General features: G+C 37.1%; 1 protein-coding gene across 2 annotated transcripts in view; it reads left to right on the forward strand.

The window, feature by feature from the left end:
* The first annotated feature begins 2,303 nt into the window (after positions 1-2,303).
* RUNDC3B (RUN domain containing 3B) overlaps positions 2,304-16,684 on the forward strand; it is a 142,130-nt gene continuing 127,749 nt past the window's right edge. For both annotated transcript variants that reach the window (XM_080818592.1, XM_080818593.1), the window contains exon 1: positions 2,304-2,831. In XM_080818592.1, coding sequence (XP_080674718.1) covers positions 2,710-2,831 — 122 coding nt within the window. In that variant the 5' untranslated portion in view covers positions 2,304-2,709. The remainder of the gene's footprint in view (positions 2,832-16,684) is intronic.

The raw sequence follows: 16,684 nt of genomic DNA on the forward strand, positions 1-16,684 counted from the left end.
ATGCCTCACTCTTCCATATTTGATATGACCACTCGATTTTGTCTTTTATTTTTTTATTTTTATATTATTATTTTTTTAAAGATTTTATTTATTTAACAGACAGAGATCACAAGTAGGCAGTGAGGCAGGCAGAGAGAGAGGAAGGGAAGCAGGCTCCCCACTGAGCAGAGAGCCCGAGGCCAGGCTCCATCTCAGGACCCTGAGACCATGACCTGAGCTGAAGGCAGAGGCTTTAACCCACTGAGCCACCCAGGCGCCTTTTTTCTTTTTTTTTTTTTTTTTAAGATTTTATTTATTTATTCTGGGAAATGGAGAGAGAGGAGACAGAGAGAGAACCAGACTTCCCTCTGAGCAGGGTTCCCGATGCGGGACTCGACTCCAGGACCCTGGGATCACGACCTGAGCCAAAGGCAGACATTTAACCTACTGAGCTACCCAGGTGCCCTTGGTTTTGTCTTCTTGATAAGTATTAAGGGGTGTGTGTGTGTGTGTGTGTGTGTGTGTGTGTGTGTGTGTGTGTGTTTTCTCTCTCCCTTGGGAAAACCAGCACAGGTACCTAGGAATTTCCTTGCTAATTGATGGCTTTCCACTTTTTCCTCATGCAGTTTTCATCTGTGTTTAAATAATAAAAATTTCAATGTGAGTCGTATTTGTCATTGCCAGTGCAAATTCTTTGCAGAGACTGCCTGTGTAGTTAGTGCATCTGTTTCCTGATGTCTACTTCTGAATTCAAACTTGGTGTAGCAAGAGGAAACAAGTTAATTGGAGCTTCTAGAACGGCAACTCTCCTTAAAAACCTCCATGTTACCATAGAGAAGACAAGAAATGTTTGGGAACAAGAGCACTAACATAGAAAACAGTTCTGTTTTTAATATTGTGAAAGTTTAAAGTCTAAGTTATTTTCTCTAATTTTAATGTGAATGTTTATTGCAGTAAGTTAGTTGAGACAAGTATTTTTTTTCCTATACTGATTTTTATTCTACTATGATCAAACTTAGTCACTGAAAGGGCTTCTTTGCTGTAATGATATTAGAGATTTAAAATTTTCTACCAACTCAGATATTGGTCATCTACAGCTTTATTATACAAAACTATTTTTAAAGCGTTCAACATTCCCTCCTCCGTTAACAGTCCCTCCTTCGTATAATATACATGATGTACAGGGATATCTATACTAAACTATGTTCTGTAACAATGTTCTTTGACAAAAACTTCAGAACCAGAGGTGGAAGTTATATGGACTCTGAAGCCACCAAAATTGCGAAATTTCAGTAAAATAATGCCAAATGTAACTTCAAGTTACATTAACGAACATTTATTGAGAACTTGTTATATGCGGGGTACCGTGCTAGGCTCTACAGGGACAGTAGTTAACCGACCTCACTCTGTAGTCTGAGCTTGTTGATGCAAAGGGAGATAGCCACTTAAGTGAGTGCCAGAGAATGCAGCAGAGGGTAGGACCTCCTGCTGGTAAGACTGGAGAATGAAGAAGCATTGCAAAGTGAGCGCTAGGTTCCAAAAACGCACGACCAGGGCGGTCCTCTTCTCCGGGAGCAGTCCAGAAGAGCCAAGCCCCAAACTGCCCTGAGACTCACTGTTCCTCACCCAGTTTCGGAGTCTCCGCCCAGGCAGGGAGAAGGGTGCACATTAGCACCGAGCTCGTTCTCACGTGGGCAGCCAGTTCCGGCTGCAGGACGTGCTGGGGCCAAGACAGGAGAGACGTGGCGTGGACGGTCAAGAAATCCTACCATCATACACCCAAGGGGGATATTCTACGGGCAGTTTCCTTCCCTGGGCTATTTGTAACTGTTTTCCAGACCACGGGAGGGAGTTAGGACAAAAGGAACCCTGCTCCTTTCCTGGGAGTCAAGTCCGGGGTCTGTTGAGAGAGCCGGACTGCTGCATTTTTCTGGGCTGAGGACCTGGGAATAGGCTTTCGCCGTGGAAATATCAGCCGCTAAAGCTAGAGATCCCAGCAGTTAAAGCTGGGCTCCCGACAACGATCAGCATTCCTCCCGGGTCTCTCCGGCGCCCCGCATCCCACAATCCCCGTGCAAACTGCAGCGCTGCTCCGCGGCATGCCGGCTGCCTGCCGCACGCGGGCTGCGAGCGCGAGCCCGGCGTCTTGACAGCTGCCCACGCGCCGGGGCGGTGCTCGAGCACGTTGCTTTTAAAAGCCGCGAGGCCGACCCCGCCCCCTGAGTGTCGCGATTGGCTCCAGGTGGACTGCGTTGGCCGGATAGGTGCAGGGAGGGCGGGGCTGCGCGTGCGAGGCTCGAGGCCTCACCGCAGCAGTCGCGCCTGGGGCGCTAGTGGCGGCCGAAAGCAGGTGGTAGGGCGTGCGGGCCGGCGGGCACGCGCGCGTGCTGGCAGCCGAGGTCCCTCGGGAAGCGGGGGAGCGCCGACACCGCCCCGCACGCTCCGCCTGGCGGCCGGCGGCGCGCGCGAGGGCGGGGGAGGTGCGTGCGTGTGTGCGCGTGAGTGTGTGTGTGTGTATGTGTGTGTGTGTAGCTTGGGTGCGGAGCGCGAGCCGCCAGTGCCCGGGTACGAGTTCCCCCGCGGTCTTCCACACCCTCCGTCGGTCCCCGCTCCTTCCCCCACGACTCGCCAGTGTCCCCACGGTAGCCAAACGAACAAGAGCATTGGGAAGCAGGTGTGGGGGGTGGGAGGGGTAGCACCAGACAAAAGGGGCGCGGGGGTCAGCCCGCCATGGCCTCCCGGAGCCTGGGGGGCCTGAGCGGGAGCCGCGGCGGAGGCGGCGGCGGCGGCAAGAAGAGCCTCAGCGCCCGCAATGCTGCGGTGGAGAGGAGGAACCTCATCACGGTGTGCAGGTACGGCGCGGCCCGCGGCTCGCGGCCACGGGAGGGGGCCGCCGGCGCCTAGGGCTGAGGGCGAGCGCGCGAGCCCCTGGGGGTCTCTCAGACTTGGGGGCCGTGGCCCCATCTCTGCCGCACCGGGCGTGTCCGCGGTCGCGAGCGCCCTGACAGGGGCCCGGGTCTGGGCACCGTGAGGCCCCGGACTTTCAGACAGTTTCAGGACTGGAACCGAGCGAGGATCAGGCTTGGGGCGGGGCTGGGGGAGGATTTGTTTTGAATGTGTCTTCTAGTGTCAGAGTGGGTGAGGAGGACAGGAAGGAAAAGCTCTTTCATTTAGTGCCCATTAAGCTGTCAGCCCCCTTTTGGCGAAGTCGTCCTTGCTGTGATTGTTTACTGTGTTGCCTCAAAATCGGAATGCATTTTGTTTTTGTTTTGGCTTATTTACGTATGTAGTCAGTTATTTCATTCCCCCAGTATTGAATGTCTACTACAAGCCTGCCGTGTGTGTGTGTGTGTGTGTGTGTGTGTGTGTGTGTGTGTCTCTCCACTTTTAAATTGCAGTGCTAGTGCAGTTTCTGCAGTTGTTATTCTGCAAGTGGGACTTGTGGAGGATACCTAGTCTTCGTGTCAATGATTTATTCCAAGTCTCCCTTTCCTTAAAGGTTTTCTTTTATTTTTTTAAAGATTTCATTTATTTATTTGGCAGACAGAGATCACAAGCAGAGAGGCAGGCGGGGAAGGGGGAAGGGAGGGAAGCAGACTACCTGCTGAGCAGAGAGCACGATGCAGGGCTCGATCCCAGGACCCTGGGATCAGGACCTGAGCCCAAGGCAGAGGCTTTTAACCCACGGAGCCACCCAGGCGCCCCTCCTTAAAGGTTTTCTAATTATAAATGTAGTATTCCTTTATTCTAGGAAATACAGAAACGTAAAGGGAATGATTAGTATCTGTATTCGGAAATAACAGATTTTTCACCAAACATCTCAGCAGCAACCATTGGTAATCCTCTAAGAATTAAAAAATGACACCTTTTCCTCCTTTTCAATTCCTGTGTATTTCTTGTGTAAAAATGTATCAAGTATCTGATGCAGCATACAGATATTTATGCTGGGACTTCTATTCAATAACTTTGAGCGACTTTTTGTTTTTTTAACCTGGCCTGTTGCAGATGTTTCCCTACATAGCAGGAAGACTGCCTCACTAACTGTATGGCACTTTGAGCTGTAAACAGTAAAATAATGTGGACTTGGTTTAATTTACCATTTGTGCTGTCTAGGATACAACCTTTGAGGAAGACAGGTATTCAATTTTTTAAAAGCTAGGCAAATCTTTTTTTAAGTTAGGAAAAAACAATATGCAAGGCTGATGTATTTTACATATATTAAAGATTATTACTTGATTTTTTTTAAAAGATGATCATCTTAAGCAGGATCCAACATTCTTGGGATAATGTGTTTCATAAAAGCTCCCTCAGAGTTAAACTTTACAGTGCAGTTTTTTGCTCAGTTGTCTTTTTTCTTTCTTTCTTTCTTTTTTTAGTAATTCTTCACACTATAGCATCCAATGCTCAGTAAATATTTATTGATTGAATAATTTCAGTGGTGGATACTCTTTCTTTTGCTTATCCATTTTTGTCCTGGCTGATTTTAGGTTACTTGATATTCATCTGCTCCCTCGTCAGAGGAAGGCCAGAAGAAAGGACTTGTACCTCAATCTTATTTAAATAACATTTTAAGTTATATTTAAGATGTTTCAGTCATATCACACTGATTTGTGTGGACAGCTGTCCAGGCTTGCTGTATTTTCATTAATTTTATTTGCATGATTATTGTTTTCTACTGAAAAAAGAATATAAGTGCTGACCTCAGTTATAATTTACACATAAATTTAGTGTTGTAGCTAAAATAAATTTCAATTTTTGGCTTAGATTTCAACTAGTGTATTTATGTGGATTTACTACTAAGGCTGTTCTTCACATCTGAAGAGTTGATGGTTTATATAAATTATCATCCTCCTTAATAATAATGGGAACTGTTTGATAGGCTTTGTCTAAAAGGCTTTTACTTTTTGGGAAAAAAAGTCATTCTAGGCCATTTGGATGTTTTAAGTAGCTCTGCCTGAACAAATCAATATTTAAGCATTTATGTTTCTTTGCCTTTCAGAGTTACCAAATTGTGGTATCTCACCCTTGTCTCTTAATGAACTCATTTTTAAATTTTTATATATCAAGTTAGAGGTGATTTGATATTTAAGTTGTGAAGAAGTTGGTTTAGAGTTTGAGTTCTAAGTTTACTTTGTCGTTTAGTTCTATGTCCTTTAACAAGCCATGCAAACATTTCATTATCTGGTTTTCAGATTTGTAAAATCATCTTAGCCTAGATCATTAGTAACCTTCAATAACAGCCTTAAAACTAATGATAGATTGCAAATAAAATGTGTTGATACTTTCTTTTGGATTTCTCCACATATGAGCAGGGTAATGGTAGGCATACATTTAATGGCAGCTAGATGAGGTATGTGCATTTTTCTCTCTAAACAAAAACATTTTGAATTGTGCCTTCCATTTTATGTTCCTCCACTGATATTCTAGAAAACTTGTGAACAGTTTACCAAAGCAAATCAAAACAAAATGCTCCCCCTATCACCACGTATCATTCCACTGTATCTATATTATTTATATGATAATGCTTTTCTTTACCCCTTATACAACTTAGACATATTCTCAGCTGAGTTTTAAAGCTTTATTATGTAACTAAGCAATTCTTTAGGTTTAAAGCCTTGCACAAGAACAGTATTGTTATGGTATGGAGTTTTTGAAGTGGGTTGCTGGGTTAGGTAAGATAGGACCTGAATTGAATTTAATTTCGATTTATTGTGATTGTGTATGTAATTATTTCATCTCTTACTTTTGTTCTACTGAAAATTTATGCATTGTAGCCTTTAAAATATTTGTATGGTACTTAGTACTATCTTATCATCCTTTTTTTTTTAACAGATCGTGGTGGAGAGAAACTAGGTCATTTGAGGCCTCTAAATATTCCATGCTCAACTCCAGAATACTCATAGACTGATTTTGGCTCTGTGTACCAACTAGCATTTCTCTTGCATATTCTTTACCATTTAGAACTTTGAAAAATTAATTTTTTAAAGTCCTGCAGGGTTTTTTTTTAAATTTCTATTTTTCATCCATAGAAAATCAGGCACATTAGTCATTTTTTCTGTCATTTTATGCTTCATGTTTTATTGAAAAACTTACATATTCTTTTGATTTTACTTCTGTTGGGCAAAGAATTAAAATGGAAAGTCTCTTTCTGTAGGTTAACATCGTTTTATGAGAAAGTTATTTAAGTATTCAGTTTATATATGCATAAACAGTTTTAATATAACATTTGTTAAACTTTTACATCAATACCTTAAGAGAAACTCCTCACACAATTATAATTTTCCTGTCTTGTGGATAGAAAGGATTAACAAGAGCCACTTAAGGAGAAAGTGTGATGACTGGAGACAAACAATGGTTTTAAAAATTCAAGTACTTCTAATAAGATATACAGAGTTATTCCTGGTTTTCTGTGGGTGAAGATATTATTTCATAATTTGAATCTTATTTCAAGTATTCAAGTAACAGTAGGGCCTTGTTTTTCCAGTGTTGTCAGGGAATGAGGTGCTTATATTTTCCATGTTATAAATGTTTGAGTTAAGCTTAAAATTCTCCCACCAACTATAGTGCGCTACCCAGCATTGGTTGTGGATGGCAGTCTTCTGTATAACTGAAACTTAGAATTAAATCTAAGCCAAAATAAATCTAAATATTTAAAACATTTTGGGTGAATCACTTTTAAAAATGTACTACACATTTCCCTATCTTCTTTAAAAAGACTCTCTAAAGAATAATAGAATCTTAATTGAAGACTTCACTCTGAATCTGTTTCTGTGAATATGTCCTGTGCGGTGGCTGCCCTTGAGGACTCTTGAGATATAGAGCTTTTTGCGACACAGCCCCAAGACGCTTGTGTGTTTGAAGTTTTTTCTCTGCGTTTGCATTCTGCTATTGCTTCCTACCAAGTTATCTGTTATTTATTACAACTCTGCCTGTTTCTAGCCGCTCTTTCCTTTATGCTTCCTATCTTCACATACTTACTATAATTGGCTGTGAACTAGGAAAGCAAATAAGTAAATTTGTCATGTGTTTAAAAAAAAAAAAAAAAGGCAGCCAGAGGCCTCAGTTAAGTAAGCGAGCTTTAGCACTCTGAACTCAACATTCTAGTTGATGAATAATCAGAAAAAATGTCTCTAGCTCTGTTTGAACGTGGTGGGTGAAATGCAAATACATAAAATATTAGTATGATTGGCAATATAATCTTTTAAAGAACTTCAAATTGAGGGACTTACTTTCCTAGTAACTATTTGCTTGAGTATGCCTCATGAGACTCTTCATACCTTGGCTAAAGTGATTATATTTTTGGCTAAAGCTCTTTTAGTCATGTTCTGTGTAGCAGAACTTTGGGTTTGGTCTTTGATCAACATTTTTAGTTGTATTCTTTTGGAGCAGGTTCAGTATCATTTCCGAGGATTGTTAAGAGCCCTGATAGGTATCGGTGACAGAGGTAGTATGATCATCTTTTCAGCTATTAGTCCTGGATAAATTTCACAGCATGCATAGGTCATTATCTCTTCCCCTAGCTAAAATGAGTTCATACTTAACTTAGGAAAACAGCTGTCCTCCACACATGTAACTTTCCTGCTTGTCTTAACTTCCCTGCTTATCTTAACTTCATTGCTGATTGATAAATGTCAGAAGCTCAGTTGAAAGATCGGATATTCAAGGGGGAATATGTGAAGCTTATCCGCTCATGTGTTCAGTCTTACAAGTTTAGAAGATCTTTATCTGAGTTGGTCCAAATCATCAGAAAGCAGCTGGGTATGTAGACAGCATTGCTTCACACGATCCTATCACCACTTGCTTTTTCACAATTGTGCATTGGTAAGATTCCATCGGCCTATATTGTGTGTCATCAGAAGAAACAGTCACAGAAGGTCTTGAAGTTGTCAAGAACATTGTTTATTATGTCAAGAAGTGTCTTCTTTTTGTTAAGATTTCTATGAGAAATGGCTGTCTTTTAGTGCCAAGAATTGTATCTCTAGGCAGTTGGTTTATTTATATCTACTGGACACAAATGTGTAACTGACAACTTCTTTTTTCTTGTAAGCTTTAGAAATTTTAGTGTTAAATCTATGGCCAAGCTCTTAAAGATACGTAGAACATGGGAGTAATGCATTTAGCATTATTCTTAGCTCACTTTGCTTTCACATTTTTCATATAAATTATTATTGACTTATAATCTGCATACAGAAAGTGCACATAGCATAAGTGTAGAGCTCAGTGAATTTTTGCGAAGAGGACGCTGCCTTGTAACTAGCAATTGGGTCAAGAAAAAGAATATTACCCTTCATGTATTTAAATAGTCTGAAATTTTTCTCAAAAATGTTTGTAGTTGTGAAAATACATATATGTCTCTTTCTAAACTTATTCTTTTATGTTTTTATATGGTAACAGATCACTAAATTTTTTTAATTTTCTTTTTTTGCTGATATATAGACATAAAATCAACCTTTTAAAAATATTTGTCTTGTAATGTAGTAATCTTACCAGATTTACTTATTAATTCTAACAGATTTTCTGCCATTTTTTATTTTTTTAAACTTCAAATACAGTCATGTTATCTGCTTGTTTAAAAGTTCATGCCTTTGTTTTCTTCTATTACTGCACTGGATAGGACCAGAGTATTGCAGAAAATATTAAAAATTTTGCCATGGGGTAAATGTTTGCAATTAAATGTTTTTTTCTATCAAAATATATATAATTTCTCTTCCTTTTTTTCTGGTTATGTAGTGAATTATATTGACTGACTTTTGAAGGTTAAACTACTCTGGAATAAAAGCACTTCATTGTGTTGTATTATCTTTTATACATATCTTTGCATTCAATGAGTTAATATTCCATTCGGGATTTTCACCTGTATGTTCAGGGAAGAGATTTATCTGTAATTGTTCTTTCTTACAGTGTCCTTGTTTAGTTTTGTCACTAAGATTATCTGACCTTATAAAGCAAGTTGGGAAATATTCTTCAGTAGAAGAATTTGTATAGCATTAGAGTAATATTTCTTTCTTAAACTTTTTTAAAAATTCACCAGGGAAGAAATCTGAACTGCTAATTGTCTTTGTAGGAAGTCTTTTTAGTAACAGATGCAATTTATTTAATAGACACTGTACACTTCAGATTTCCCGTTTCTTCTCAAATCAGGCTTCAGTGAGTTTTTCATATATATTACCAAATTTATTCTTAAGATCTTTCAAATCTCTTCATATCTTTTTATTGTTTAAAAAGCTATAGTAGGTTTCCATTTTCTTTCCTGATACTGCTAATCTCTGTTTTTTCCATGTTTTTTCTTGCTAGGAGTTTATGAATTTTATGTATCTTTTCAAAAGTCAGCTTTTAGCTTTGTTAATTTTCTCTGCCATATATTTATTTCTTAATTCATGGGTTTCTTTATTATTTCCTTGACTTTAAGTTCCTACTTTTCTTTTTTTTTCTAATTTCTTGAGATGGGAGTTTAGATCATTGTTTTTTAGCCTTTCTACTTTTCTAATACATGCCTTTTAAATCTACAGATGCCCTTGTTTGGCATTACTTTGGGATTGCTCACAAGATTTGAAATGTTGTATCTTTACTATTAATTAGATTAAAATGTTTTTTAATTTCTGTTGGGATTTCTTTAACTCAAGGGTTATTTAAAAATTTATTATTTAACTTTCAAACAGTGAAGGATTTCCTAGTTATTTTTAGATTCTGATTTTTAACTTAATTCCACTATACTTATAGAGAACATACTCTGAAAGATTTCAAACATTTGAGATTTTGTTTATGCTTGCTTTATAATATAGTATATGGTTAATTTTGAAATTTCATGTATGTTTGAAAAATATATATAATCTGTCATTGATTGCATGTTCCATGTTAATTGTATCTAAGTATGTTAATTGTGCTTTTCATACATTTATCCCTTACTAGTTTTTTATATGCTTAGTCTATCTAATCTTGTGAGAAATATGTTAAAGTCTGTCTCTGAGTATACTTTTGTCTATTTCTTCCTTTAGTTCTGTCATTTTTGCTGTCAATATTTTGTTGCTTTATTATTGGGTGTGCACAGATTTAGGATTGTGATCTCTTGGGGCGCCTGGGTCGTGCAGTTGGTTAAATATCCAACTCTTGATTTGGGCTCAGGTTGTGATCTCAGGCTCATGAGATCAAGCCCTTCATCCAGCTCTGCTTCAGATTCTCTCTCCCTCTGCCCCTTCTGCTCATACTCTCGCTCAAAAAAAAAAATCTTATTGTGACTTCTTCCCAGGGGTTGGATTCCTTTGTCACCATGAAATATCTTTCTTTATCTCTAATACTGTTACTGCCTTAAAGTCTATTTTGTCTGCTATTAATATAGTTAAAACAGCTTTCTTTCCGTTAATGTTTGTATGGTGTCTCTTTTTCCATCCTGAACTTTTAATCTTTTTGTCCTTAAATTTAAAGTGTCTCTAGGGGCGCCTGGGTGGCTCAGTGGGTTAAAGCCTCTGCCTTCAGCTCAGGTCATGATCTCAGGGTCCTGGGATCGAACCCCGCATCTGGCTCTCTGCTCAGCGGGGAGCCTGCTTCTTCCTCTCTCTCTCTCTGCCTGCCTCTCTGCCTACTTGTGATCTCTATCTGTCAAATAAATAAATAAAAATCTTTAAAAAAAAAATAAAGTGTCTCTAGTAGGCAGGATAGAATTGAGTTTGGGGTTTTATCTAGTCTTTTATTTAGAGTATTTAGCCCATTTACATTTAATGTTATTGTATTTGGGTTTATAGCTACCACTTTACTCTTTGTTTTATGTTGACTTTTTTCTCTTTCCTTGCCTTCTTATATATCAGTATTTTTTTTTAATTCCACTGTTCCAGTTTTTCTGTCAGTGAACTTGTTAGTCATAATTTTTTTTCTTATTTTGTATTTATGTTAGGTTCCCATTCTTTTGGCAATTACTCTTGATTTATCACAGTGTAATATAAATTTAATTAATTTATTCCTTCTCATTCTATACACTTTGTCTATATATATTTTAAATTCTGCAGGAGTCTTTTATTGTTGTATTTATACTTGATATTCAGTTAATACACATTTGCATTTACCTACATATTTACCCTTGCCATTGCTCTTCCATCAGGTTTGGAAAAATTTTGGCTATTATCTTTTTACGCTCCGGTTACATGTATGTTAAATTTTACCAGGGTCTGCTTGACTTGGGTTCTTTTTTTTCTGTATCTTCTCTTCTTTATTCTCTTTCTGCTTCAGTTTGTATATTTTCTATTGACTTCTTTTCCTTTTCATTAATCTTGTTTTCTACTGTTTCTCATCTACTGAGTAAATTAAATGAGTTTTTAATTTTAGATAGTTCTAGAAATTTGATTCGATTCTTTTAAAATAGACTCTAATCCTCTTATAAAAATATGTATCTTTTTATTTATATCCATCTTTTCCTGTCTTCTCTAGGTCATATTAATCATAGTTATCCTAAAGTTTTCATCACTAATTTAGAATATTTGTATCATCTTACATCTCTTTTGAGTTTTCGCTCTTCCTGTCTTTGTCATGTAGTCTTATTTTTTTGGCATATCTAGATTTCTTTTATTGAATGCCAGATAGTATGAAATTTTTTCAGGACTTTTGTTCTTTAAGTGCTATTATACTTACCCTTTGTCAACCATTATGTCAAAAATATTCATCAGAACATAACATAAAGTAGAAAAAGACCACAGAAGAATAAACAGGTGGAGTGCACCTGTCAATTTGAAGAAAACATGGTCAAGAGCATACTAGGGCCCATGGCTCATAATACAGAGTAGTGCTTACTTTCTTTACTAATGTTATCTTCTTCTGGAAGCTAGAGTGGTAGCTGACCACCGTCATCTAGGCAGGGATGGTGCCAAATCCAGGCTGGATTTCAACACTGGTAAGTCTTGCTCAGCCTTTCATTTGCCCCTGACCATTCACGGTTTTAAACCTAGATTTGGTATATTTTTCAGCACCCTTTCTCCGGTAGTCCTAAACTATTACTTTGTTTTCTGGAACTATCAAATGCTATATTTTGTTAATCAGAGGCTTTCTGATTAGGATTTTAGTCTTCTGATGACAAGAAGGTGTTTGAGGCCTTTCCAGGTCTCCTTCAAAAGCTTTCCTTGTGTTTCTGTTCCCTGCTAGCAGCCTTCTGTGGGAGTTAGCCCTGCCACACTCAGAACTAGCAGACACTCCTGGGTAAAAGCAACTAGAGCAGTACACTGATTTTTGGCTTTCCTCTTTCTGGAGTCTTAAACCTCTCTAATTCCTACTGTTTCAGCTACTCCTTGCAGGCTTCAAACATATGATTCCTGTAATTCCTCCCAGTTTTTCCAGCTGTACTCTGTACATGGGTCTACCACCATTTATTCCATCTTGCTTAGTCTGTTCCCACATTTTTCTCTTCCCCAATTTTAATTTATGCAGCCAACTGATGGTATTTTATATGTCCCCATAAGCAATCTGAAGTCTTTTCTGGAATAAGTTATATAAATAAATATAGCATCAATTATGCTGTAATCTAGTTATCTTTTTATCTTTTACTAGAATGTGAATTTCTCAAACACTGGAATCCGTTTACTCAGCATCTAGTTTATTTCCAGCATTTACTGCCTAGTAGGCATGTTTATCAAATGAGGTAGCTATAACTAGTGAAGAATAATAGCAGTGGATGACATTTCCAAAATAAGGTTGAAGGTTGAATTAGAGAATCATCATCACTTATTTTTTAAAAGTCACCCTAATGATTACTCAGAGGAGTTTTAAATGTCTAATAGTTTCAGCAGTAGAATTTGCTTTCTTCTGAATGGAGTTATGCTAATTGAATTTAATGTGGAAATAGAAAAATAAAAACTCATTTCTTCCAGTGTTTGAATAATAGTTTTTTAAAAAAGGTGAGGCTGAGCTAAACAAAATTATTTTTAGTATTTCTCTACCAAAGCATCTACTCTAATTTTCAATTCTATAGAGCTTATTTCACAAAAATGGGTAAAAAATATAAAATGCATACTGTTTTGCAAATATTGTCTAAAAGAAAATGCACAAAATGCCCATATTTTTTTGCCTTAAATAAAATCACATTGTCCATTTTTTCTGGTAATGGTGATTGTCCTTAGATTGTCCTTAGGGGTAACAGTATCCCCCATATATTCAAATTTGACATTTGATTTTGAAATTTTTAATTTCTCTTAGTACTTACACTTAAAAAATTAACACATCTTTTGTATTCTAGATGAAGTCTCAAAATTAATATTAAGATATAAGTTAAGGGACACCTAGGTGGCTCAGTTGGTTAAGTGTCTATCTTTGGCTCAGGTCATGATCTCAGAGTCCTGGGATTAAGACCTGTATCAGGCTTCTTGCTTTGTGGGGAGCCTGCTTCTCCCTCTCTCTGCTCTGCCTGCAGCTCCCCCTACTTGTGCTCTCTTTCTGTTTCCCTGCTTGTGCTCTCTGTTTCTGACAAATAAATAAATAAATAAAATCTTTATATAAAGATTTTATATATTTTATATATGTATACACACATATATGTGTATGTATGTATACATATATACATGTGTATGTATGTATACATATGTGTGTCCATGTATATAAAAGTTTAATAAAATTAAAAACACGAAACAACTGTGTTTAACATCTGAGGAAGATACATTAATTATTTCATGCATGCAGAATATCTTTTTGGAGGAAAAATATTAGATAATTTATGACTAGTAATGAAAATTCTTTAATATGCTCTTCATATATGAAGCAATTTCTATTTCAATCAGATTTATTTTATATTTAAACCTAACATTGCTAGAATTCAAACCCAAATATATCTGGTTTCAAAATACATTGTGCTTTCCTCTTAGGCGCTTCCTTCAGTATCTCTGGCTACATATGAACTGGTTCTAAATCGTGCATGGGTATATGTGTTTGTATTTGAGCTGTAGAATCAGAAAATGGGAACCTTCATTTTCTTAGCGTTTCTGGTATTCATAAACCATGACTGCTTCCTATTAAGTCCTTTAGAAGATGAGTTTACACACAGACACTTGAAATTCTTGCCTCTTTTTTCTATGTTTAGATGTTATTCAGTGAAATACTGATGCTCTAAAAAGAAAGGGAATATGTGCTAACATTTAGTAATTTTTGTGTAAGTTGAAAATTAAATACTTTAAAGTATCTCTTCTAATCGTCACAATAATTTGGTAATTGATTACTGAGGAAACTGAGGTTCAGAGAGGTTAAGTGTCTTGACAGGAATGGATAATAGCAGAGCTAGGTGTGAATCTAGGGCCTTCTGATATTAAAGCCCCTGTTCTTTGTATTGCTGTATTGCTGCTGTGAGCATCTAGTTTACTAGTTTACCGATGTTAAAATATGTTTCTTGAATATTCTTGTTTCTTATTGGATAAAGAGCCTTTGGATTCCAGAAGGATAAGTGGTCCAAGGGTATAAAGTATTCTTCATTAAAATGATTTTAGGGACGCCTGGATGGCTCAGTTGGTTAAGCGGCTGCTCAGGTCACGATCCCAGCGTCCTGGGATCGAGTCCCACATCGGACTCCTTGCTCCGCGGGGAGCCTGCTTCTCCCTCTGCCTCTGCCTACCACTCTGTCTGCCTGTGCTCGCTCTCTCTCTCTAACAAATAAATAAATTTAAAAAAATGTAAAAAATAAAATAAAATGATTTTAATTGGGAGTTCTTTCATATAAGAGACTTAATAAGTTAATTTATGTTAAGATGGGAAGTTTTCTTGGTTTGTTAGCTTTCTAACTTTAGATCTTTATTTTTATTTATTTATTTTTTTTTGGAAAATTTTGTCTTTCCTTTTTTTTTTTAAGATAGTGCATCTAATGTTATTTCTTATGTTGGGCAATTTGTTGTCATCAGTCTGCTTATGTAGTAATACAAGATATTAATTATTCAGTATCTCATCCTTAAAGTACTTAGATTAACAATTCTCTTTAAAAGAACTTTTGTCAACATGTAGTACATTATTAGTTTTTGATGCAGTGTGTTGGCTAACTGAACATAATAAAAATAAATTATTAAAGAAATAAAATAGTGCACTTCACAGGTGCTTAATAAAAATAAATAAATAAAAGTACAGAGAGGGAAAATATTTTAAAATACACTTTTTTGGGGCGCCTGAGTGGCTCAGTGGGTTAGAGCCTCTGCCTTCGGCTCGGGTCGTGGCCCCAGGGTCCTGGGATCGAGCTCCACACAGGCTCTCTGCTTGGTGGGGAGCCTGCTTCCCTTCCTCTCTCTCTACCTGCCTCTCTGCCTACTTGTGATCTCTGTCTGTCAAATAAATAAATAAAATCTTTTCAAAAAATAAAATAAAATACACTTTTCTCTCTCCTTTTAATTTTTACATAGGGTAACAATTTTAAAAATAGTCAAGACTATAATAAGTGAGAGACTTAGGCTACCATTTCAGATAAATTGATTGGGACTTTTTTTTCCTGTGTTCCACTGGCAAGAGGTTGGATTTGACCTGTGATAGTAGTTGTAGACTCCTGCTAAAAGGATATGTGTAAAGAATTTTTTTAATTATAAAAAGATTTAAATTACAGAAAAATTAAAGTGAAATACACATGATTTTTGGGAATTCTTACATTCGTAATATTTGAAAAAAGAAGACAAATTTCTGACTCTAAAATTTTTTTTAGTTTCTGGTATAAAATATAAGAAAAGAAATAAGTTATTATCTAGAGTTACTGATATCCATTTCCTTGTTAATTATTGATGATGGATACTGTATTAATGGCAGAAGATAGTTACCTGCCCCTTTGATAAAGACCACTAGCAGTAATAAACATTATAAGGAATTCTGTAATTTTGGTGTGAAATAGAGGAAAGAATTTTATCGCAGGATTTGGATAGTTATGTTCTACTTAAAAATACAAATTATGAATGACTTTTCTGAAATTCTTTTCATTTTGAAATGTGATGATTTTAGATGCTTTTATGTACTTTGGTTATCTTCAGATATAATTCTGTGGTGAAGAGATTTAATGGTATAGGTAAGAAAATCTGTTTTGTGTGAAATTTATGGTTTTTTGTTTTTTTTTTTTTTAAGAGCGATAGAGACTAGCAAGGGGTAGGGGGAGGACAGAGGGAAGAGGAGAGAGAGAATCCTAAGCAGGCTCTACACCCATTGTGGAGCCTGAAGGTGAGCTCCATTTCACAACCCTGAGACCGTGACCTGAGCCCAAATCGGGTCAGACGTTCAACTAACTGAGCCACCCAGGCACCCTGAAATTTACGGTATTTGAAGCATGTTTGCTTATTGTAAGGGGATAGGAATATATTTTTTCCTACTGGATCGTTCTGCGTGTATGTGAATATATATGTATATACGACTAATGCAGAGCCTTAAATATTAAAGGCGGATTTCTACTTTTTAACAGTTTCTTTCCAGTAATGTAGAAATTCAAGAGAGTAGTAATTTTATTATTTTGTTTTCATGTTTTTACTTTTTAATTATTTATGGTTAAAATTATGTACAAATCTATGACTCCTGGGAGGAATTAGTTTAATATACTGTAATGAAGATCTTTTAAACATAGTTTAGGTAACTATCTCATTTTTTCTGGCATGTTGCCAAAGAGAAAAAGGTAATTTGTGCTTTCTTAGATTTGACGGTTTTGTTTACAATCATTCTTTCCTATTTCTGACGTAACAAAAATTTTCTTCGGACATTGAAAGTGGAAAAGAGAATCTGTTTAGACAGA

The sequence above is a fragment of the Martes martes genome (assembly GCF_963455335.1).
Source record: "Martes martes genome assembly, chromosome: 11".
Taxonomy (NCBI): domain Eukaryota; kingdom Metazoa; phylum Chordata; class Mammalia; order Carnivora; family Mustelidae; genus Martes; species Martes martes.